We start from the raw sequence: 8,083 nt of genomic DNA, 5'->3' as shown, positions 1-8,083 counted from the left end.
GTGAAAAGTGAAAGTGAAGTTGCTCAGTCGTGTCCGACTCTTAGAGACCCCATGGACTGCAGCCCACCAGGCTCCTCTGTCCATGGGATTTTCCAGGCAAGAGTACTGGAGTGGGGTGCCATTGCCTTCTCCGAATTGAAGGCTTAGGAATAATTAAAATAGTTAGAAGCTAAAGAGTGAAGGATTGCTGTAATGTTAGCATAGTCTACTATAGCTTATAGAAATTAGGGACTTTAGAGATATTATTAGGTAGAAGCCCTTTCTAAGAAATAGTGAGCTTAGGATACCAGGGGCAAACAGGACTTAGAAAGATAAGAATTAAACTGAGGAATGTGGTAGGCAGCCCAGACATTAGCATGAGTTACAGTGTATTCACAAGGACACATGAGAAAAAGTAGATAAGAAAATTGCTGAGGAAGGAACTCCTTTTGAGGGGCAACAATGATTTTTGGAGAAAAATAAATCTGGGTCAATGGGAACTAAAAATACCAAACCTCTGACATAATGCTTTTGTGAAAGTATAAAAGAGAATCATAAGCTTGAAATAAACAGGCAGTCCAAGAAAACTGAGAGGCTGCCTCAGTTTCTCGCCGACACCGCTCACCCCTTCAGGTTGAATCCCTGGCTGCTGGAACTGGACTCCGGCAAAGAAGCATTAACGACATTCGTATTCTCCTGTAACCATCACCATCTTCCATCTCCAGAACTTTTCCCCCTTCCCACGCTGAAACACGGAACCGTTAGACACCAGCTCCCTGTCTCCCCCTCACCCCCAGCCCCTGGTGACCACCAGCCTCCTTTCTGTCTCTGTGGGTTTGGCTCCTCCGGGGACTTGTGTGTGGAGTCACAAAGCGTTGATCCTTTTGTAACTGGTTTGCTTCACTCTGCTTAATGTCTTCACGGTTCCTTCATGTTGTCGCACGTATCAGAACGTCATTCCTTTATTAAAAAACGCTTATTTGGTTGTGTTGAGGCTTAGTTACAGCACACTGGGTCTCGGTTGCATCACATGGAATCTTTGGTTGTGGCACGTGGACTCTCTGGTTGCGGCGGGTGGGCTCAGTAGTTGCAGTTTGGGTTCGGTTGCTCCATGATACATGGGATCTTACTTTCCTTACCAGGGATTGAACCTGTGTCCCTGCATGGAAGGCTGATTCTTCGCCACTGGACCTCCAAGCAAGTCCCAGAACGCCACTCCTTTTCCAGGCTGAATCCTAGTCCATTGTATAGACAGACCACGGCTTGTTTATTCATCCACCGGGGGACACTTGGGTTGCTAACATTTCTTCACTGTCATGAATAATGTTGCTATGTACATGGATGTTCCAATTTGAAACTCTGCTTTCCAATCTTTTGTGTACAATCCCAGAAATTTTCTGAGATTAAAAAATATGTGTATTTATTATTATGGCCACGCTGGGTCTGCATCGCTGCTCTCGGGCTTCCTCTAGTTGCGGAGAGTGGGAGCTCTTTTGTGTGCTGGTGTGTGGGCTTCTCACTGCAGCGGCTTCACTGGCTGTTGCGGAGCGCGGGCTCTAGAGTGCAGGCTCAGGAGTTGCGGCTCGCGGGCTTGGCTGCTCCGAGGCAGGTGCTGTCTTCCAGGGCTAGGGATTGAACTTGTGTTCCTTGCCCTGGCAGGTGGATTTCCAACCACTGGACCAGCAGGGAAGTCCTTCTTTGGACTTTAAAATCGCTTTGTTAAACCAGGAAAAAAACTGGTGTTTACTGTGTGATTTGGGCTTCCCTGGTGGCTCAGAGGGTAAAGCGTCTGCCTGCAATGTGGGAGACCCGGGTTTGATCCCTGGGTCAAGAAGATCCCCTGGAGAAGGAAATGGCACCCCACTCCAGTACTCTTGCCTGGAGAATCCCACGGACAGAGGAGCCTGGTGGGCTACAGTCCACGGGGTCCCAAAGAGTTGGATGCAACTGAGCAACTTCAGTTTCCTTTCCTTCCTTTGGGATGTTAACGCCGTTTTTAAATTGTTTTTTCTCCTCTTGAGCACATGGTATTGAACGGTTCTCCACATTCCTGAGGAGGACAGCGGTTATCACCCTTTTTGTGGTTCTGGATGTCTTGGAGAATCTGATGAAAGCCATGAGCTGTGTTCCCAGAGAAATGCATCCACATGCATGCTCACATGTGCACACACACACACACACACACAACACTGACTGTGCATCTAACTTACAGGGGCCCAGGTCCCCTGCTGCCCACTGACCGTGACCCCCTGTGTACACGCTGGTCTTGAGAAGTGGGATCTGAGCGCAGTGGCTGTACTCTCTGGCAGCCCAATAAGTAACGTGGCCCCTAACTTCAGATGTCCTCCACGCGCTGCTCTCCTAATTCCAGTTACCACTTTCTGTCCCATCGTCATAGCCACCGATGACCGAGAGAAAGGGACATCATCTCAGTTCATTTCTTGTTTATTATGGAAGTGACTTTTCACAAATGTTTCATTACATGCATATGTATGAGCATGATGGCGAAAACAAAACGTTGAATATCTGAGGCAGCTAAAAGAAAAAGGCGGTTACGTTGCTATCTGTCACTTTCAGGCAGCTTCCGGGACGGTACAGCTGGCACCTCCGTGCAAGCCCACGCCGAAGGCTGCACGCACTGGGGTCGGCTCCCTGTCTGCCCAGCATCCCCCTGCCCCGCTCCACCCGCTGCCAGCGGTGCTCAGCCATCCTGTTTCTACAGGAACATGGGCTGGGGCTGCCCAGACTGTGTTAAGGCTTTGACCTCAGTGGAATAAGAAGTTTCCCTGCAGATCTCCGTGGCCTCCGGACTGAAACACAGAATACCTGGCATCAGCCAGCTTTCTCTTTTTCTCCTCCTTTTCCTCCACGCTCTCGGGACACCCAGAGCCCGGCAGAGGGGCAGGTTGGGAGGGGCGCTGGGCATCTTCCAGGGCTGCGTGTGGGTCTCAGATAAAGGCACCCAGAACCCCTCAGTCTGAGCCCCGCTGTCCCCTCAGGGGCAGAGGGCAGAGGCCCATCTCTGTCCGAAGGTGCTTTCAGCCCTTGTTCCTGAGCAGAGCATGTGGAGAAAGCGCGAGGCCACGCACGACCATGTCACCTGGGTGCTCCTGGTGTCCCCTGCGTGGAGCCAGGCCGGCCTGCCCGGCGACTGCGGCTCCAGGTGTCCCTGTGACTGGCACACGGCAAGTGCTCAGGACTGACTCCTGGAAGGGCGGGTGGTGTGAGGGGCAGGGGGCAGCTGTGGGCCAGAGGAGCTCTCGCCCTGGCTCTCCTTGGGTGACGGGCAGTGTCTCACACACTGGGTCCTCCCGCTCTGGCCTGAAGGACGTCGGTTCGGGGCTGTGGCTGCCCCCATGTGTATCTCTGGCGAGGAAGAGGGGCCTTGGTCCCGGACGCGGTTGACCAGTCCGACTGAGCTCCTGGCAGGGTGGGGAGGAGGCAGGCATGGCCCAGCCCCCTGGGAGCTAAGAAGGGAGCCTCCCTCCCTGGGCACCGACTGTGCTGGGTGCCTGGGCAGGCAGTGGGCAAGGTGCTCAGGCGGAGACGGGGGTCCTGGGCGTGTTGGCCCGGGCGCTTCTCTCTCTGTGGGTGGATAGGGCGGCCGCTCCATGAGGCCCGGCTGGCTGCAGCGTCTCTGTCGGGGTGTCTTTCTCGAAACTGTATGCTCGATTCTGCCTGCTCTGCCCCTCTACCCCCGCCTGGGGTCCTGGGAGGTGAGGACGGAGGGCTGGCTTTCTCCCGATAGAGGTGCTGGGCTCTGCCACCCAGGCCTCTGTCTCCTTCCTCTCTGTGACCAGAGGGCCTTTAGGGGGCACCTGTCGGCTCCTGGGCTGTGGGGTCTCGGTCTCTCTAGGAGCCTGGCACACAGGAGGTGCTCAGCACACGTTTGCTGAATGACCTGACTGAGTTCAGTTTCTTATTTTTCAGCAGGGGGTGGTGGTGGAGGTGCTGGAAGGATTATTCAGGCTCCCGAATGGCACTTAGGCACCTGCTCCAGCAGGTGGGGGGGCCTCCTCTTGGGGAAAATGGGTGACTCTGCCTGTGTCTCTTGGGGAATGAGGGTGGGAAAGGCGGGTTTCTGAGCGGTGTGGGGAAGAGGGTCTCTGCCAGCCATCCCTGCCTGGAACCTTCTTGGCCCGGTCATCCCTGTCTGGAAGCTTCTCAGCCCGGGGTCCAGTTCTACTGTATCTGCGTGTCCCAAACCCATGGTGGCAGGAGGGAAAACTGCCCGAGGTCACCACTTTGGTCCCCACGGTCTCCTCGAGGCGAGGAGGAGCTGGGAGCAGGCCCGCACCCCTGGCAGGTGCGACTTGCTGTCTGAAGCTAAAGGAGAGCCCCGGCGGGAGGAGGAGGGCAGAACCACCACGATACAGCCGGAGGCTCTGGTAAGGCTAACAGAGCGCTGGGGGAAAACGGGCCCAACTCTGGGGAAGCAGGTGGGCAACCTCACTCCCTGGCAGAGGGCTTGGCCAGGGCTTGGCCACTAGACCTGAGAAGTTTCCTTCTCCTCCCTCGGTGCGTTTCCACGGAAGCAGTGAGCCAGGAGGTGCCTGGCCCACCCGCCGGAGGTCCCTCAAGGTCTCCACTGCGTCTCTGAAGAGCTGCTCTGGTGGCCCCAGCTCCACTGGGTCAGAACTAAGCTCACTGGAACCACCACAGGCCTTGGCACCTGCTTTCAGTCCCAGCCAGGCAGGCAGGCAGGCTTCCACTTCCAGAAATATGTCGCTCAGCTCCTCTCCGTAGAGTTTAACGATGGCCAGCCACTGAAGGTCTGGGCGACGGGGGCAGGGCGGGCCTTGGCTGGGACAGGGCTCTGCGGCTGCTCAAGGCCAAGCTCCCGTCCAGGAGCAGGCTGTGCTCCTCTGGCTCAGCCTGCGCAGCTCCTGTCCAGGCCTCCTGTCCTCCTTCAGAACCCAGTATGGAACCTGCCTACCTGGGCCAGGCCTCCTCTGCCTCCCTTTTCTCTCCATCTCCACCTGGAGCCAGGCGGGATGGCCATCCTGGATCAGCCAATGTACCACCTGTGTCCACAACATGGGAATGTGGAGAAACCAACTGTGTGGTCTGGAGAGACTCCCCCAGGACCACCAGGCCCCAAGGAGTGGCAACAGTTCTACGTTTAACAGGGGGGACCCCCAGGTTCCTCAGCCTGGGACTGAGGGCTGACGTGGAGATTCGGGACAGATCCCCACTGCCCCCACCCCCCAGTCCCGGGGACTTCCAAGTCCCCTGATGATGGTGTGGGAGGCCATTTTACTGGGGAGGGAGGGCTGGATGGTGACTGTGGGTGCTGGTCAGTTTGGACTGCTGGCCCCGTGGCACTCGAGATGGTCAGGCAGGGTCCTTGTCCTGCCCTGCCCAGGGGACAGGAGGCAGGGTCTGACCACAGTGGCGTGGTGAGCCGTGGATGGAAGTGGGGGGCTCCCATCGACAGGGTGGGTAGGATAGCGGGTGTGCGGGTGGCAACTGCCAGAAACCACCCAGAGGAGCAGCAGAAAGAGCTCCAGAGAGAGGAGAGCTCTTTCTGGGTCCTCTTTGGGTCAAAAATAATCCAGAGAGGATTAAAAAAAAAAAAATAAGCCTTCCTAGCGCCCTCCCCTAGGTGGCTATTCTGGGGGTTCATTTTGGAGGATGCTCGTCTAATTCCGGGGGAGAACGATGGCTTGACGTGCAGGACAGGGCTCTCTCTGCAAACTAGGGCTGGCCTTCAAGGACCATGCCCGGGGCAAGGGCGGCGTGGCCTGGATGGGGCTCCCCACTGACACTGCCCTACTGACCAGATGCGGCCTCCCGCCACCCGCTCGAGCTGGAGTTTGGCTGAGGAGGCGCTGATGGCAGCCCTGGTGAGGCTGGGAACCTGCCCCTGAGGATGCAGGTAACGACAGTGATTCCTGAGTGCCCAGCCCCGAGTGGATCGTAAACCTGGCCCGGCCTCCTGAGGCCTCCCGCACCCGCCCCCAGGCTTCACAGCCTTGGCGCCTCAGCTGAGCTCGGCCCTGGCGGTGCGCATGGGCCTGGGCGAGGAGGGAACCATCTGGAGGCCACGGGGGCGGGTGATGGGAGCTCGTGTTAGGTCTCTCGCGTGCTCCCAGATGCTGAACGTCTGGTAACCTGAGGCCCCGGGGCCCTGGGCCTGCAGGTCCTGTGCCCGGCGGCCACCGAGAGGCAGCAGGCCAGGCCTTGGCCTGTCGGCGGTCCTTGCGAGCCCCATCCCAGGCGCTGGCTGAGCAGGCCGCAGTCAGCCTGCTCACACTCCAGACCGTCCTTATTTCAAAGAGAGACGGGGTGAGGGAGGCCGCCGGGTGGAGCAGGAAGAGGACCAGGCCCCTGACTGCTGGTGGCCTCTGCCTGGGGGCTGCGCCCACCCCTCCAGGTGCCCGTGTGCCTGCCTGGAGGCGCTCAGCACGGCCGCATGCACGGGGTTGGGGGAAGCCTTGCCTCCCGGTGGCCAGCGGGCTCAGCACGGACTCTGCGGTCACGGCCTCAGGTCAGACGCAGGCCCCTTCCGAAGTTTACCGCCGGGCCCTGCGCCCCTCAGGAAGGGTCCGAGGGGGACACAAGTTTCCATCTGAGGGCACCCCGGGCCCCCAGCATCTGTCCTCCAAAGTGTGTCCAGGGCCAGCTGGCCACTGCCTCAGGCCCATGGGCTCCCGGCCCCTATAAATGGAGGGGGCAAGTGCCCGGAGCAGCTGCTTCCTCGGTCGGGGATGTCGCGACAGCTGGGCTCATGCTGGCTCACAGGAGGAGGGGTGGCGATGCATACTTAGCGTTACTGAAGAGCAGTTCCCTCTGCGCCCGCAGATAGAAGTATATATATCTTTGTATTTATATTTACATGGACACAGTCCTCAGTTAGATGCTCTGTCCTGGGGGAGCACACATCTACACCCTCCCCTCCCAGCTCCCCTCTTCAGTCCCATCAGGGAGTCCTGAGACCCCGACAACACCCTCGCCCGGGGCCTGGGCCCCGTGACCCAGAGGCGCCTGCGGGTGTGACGCTCCGCAGGCACCGAGCCCGGCTCATCGGAGCCCCCAGCCGAGCCTTCACGCACCCCTCCTTCCACGGCCTGGCCTCCCTTCCCGGATTCTGCCTCTGAGCACCTCCCTGAGACACAGCAGCCACGGCCCCTCTCTCCCCCAGAGCACCAGGCAGAGGGCACGTGTGCTCTCCAGGGGCCCGCTCTGCCCGGGACCTGCCCAGCTGGTGGCTGAGGTCCCTGCCCGGTGGGCATCCGCTGGGGCCGGCCTGGGAGCAGCAGGCGCCCTCAGTGTTCTGGAAGGGAACGGGCAGAGCAAGGGAGGGAGCCAGAAAGGCTGCCTTGAGCAATGTTCTCCCACCGGGGCGGGGTCGGAGGAGGGCAGCTGGGCTGGGGTCTCGGCCTGGACTTGGTCTCGCCATCCACGGGCTGGTCGGCAATTCCCAAAGGGCAGGCGCCACGGCGGTTCCCAAGCCAGTGTGGGGGTGCCCGCAGATCCGCCTTCAGCTTCGACTGTGGAAGGGCTCTCTCCTCCCCGGGCAGCCGGCACCCAAGCAGGGCCGCCGTCCCCAAGTTACTTGTAGGGCCGCAGGAATCGGGACACCTTGGAGCGCAGCAGTTTGATGAAGGAGCGAGGAAACATCTCCTTGGACTCCTGGGCCGTGTACTTGAAGTAGTTCTGGGGGTGCGCCAGCACGTCAAAGAGGGCCTTGATCAGCTTCTTGTCCTGCAAGACACGGCGAGGCCCAGCGTGAGGGGCCTGTGGCCAGGCTGGGGCGGGGGGTGCCCTGGCCACTCACCTCTGCCACGCCCAGGGCCCTGAAGGGGCCTGGGGGTGTCTGCAGAGATGCAGCTGGCCTGGCTGGTGGGTTTCAGGACCCTGCAGGCTCTGCCATACAGAGTTGCAGTGTTAATAGCCTGATTGGTTTTTTAATGGTCTCCTGGTTTTAACTCTTGGAGTTCCACTGACATTTTATATTAAAAGGGTATGCTACAAAAACAAAACAAGACAACCGACCATGCTGAAAACGAGAGCATGTGGAATGGAGAGCGAGGCTTTGAAGCTGAACCAACCCCCACCATCTCCCTCTACAGTCCCCCCAGTGTCCCCCCTACAGTCACCC

General features: G+C 58.8%; 1 protein-coding gene across 1 annotated transcript in view; it reads right to left on the bottom strand.

Annotated features, from left to right (window-relative positions):
* Positions 1-3,887: 3,887 nt before the first annotated feature.
* SCUBE1 (signal peptide, CUB domain, EGF-like 1) overlaps positions 3,888-8,083 on the bottom strand; it is a 131,624-nt gene continuing 127,428 nt past the window's right edge. Inside the window, exon 23 of the mRNA XM_010843690.1 lies at positions 3,888-7,686. Within this exon, the coding sequence (XP_010841992.1) occupies positions 7,534-7,686 (153 nt within the window). The 3' untranslated portion in view covers positions 3,888-7,533. The remainder of the gene's footprint in view (positions 7,687-8,083) is intronic.

This window comes from Bison bison, unplaced genomic scaffold (assembly GCF_000754665.1).
Source record: "Bison bison bison isolate TAMUID 2011002044 unplaced genomic scaffold, Bison_UMD1.0 scf7180017864184, whole genome shotgun sequence".
NCBI lineage: Eukaryota > Metazoa > Chordata > Mammalia > Artiodactyla > Bovidae > Bison > Bison bison.
This window is presented reverse-complemented; position numbering and strand designations above follow the sequence as displayed.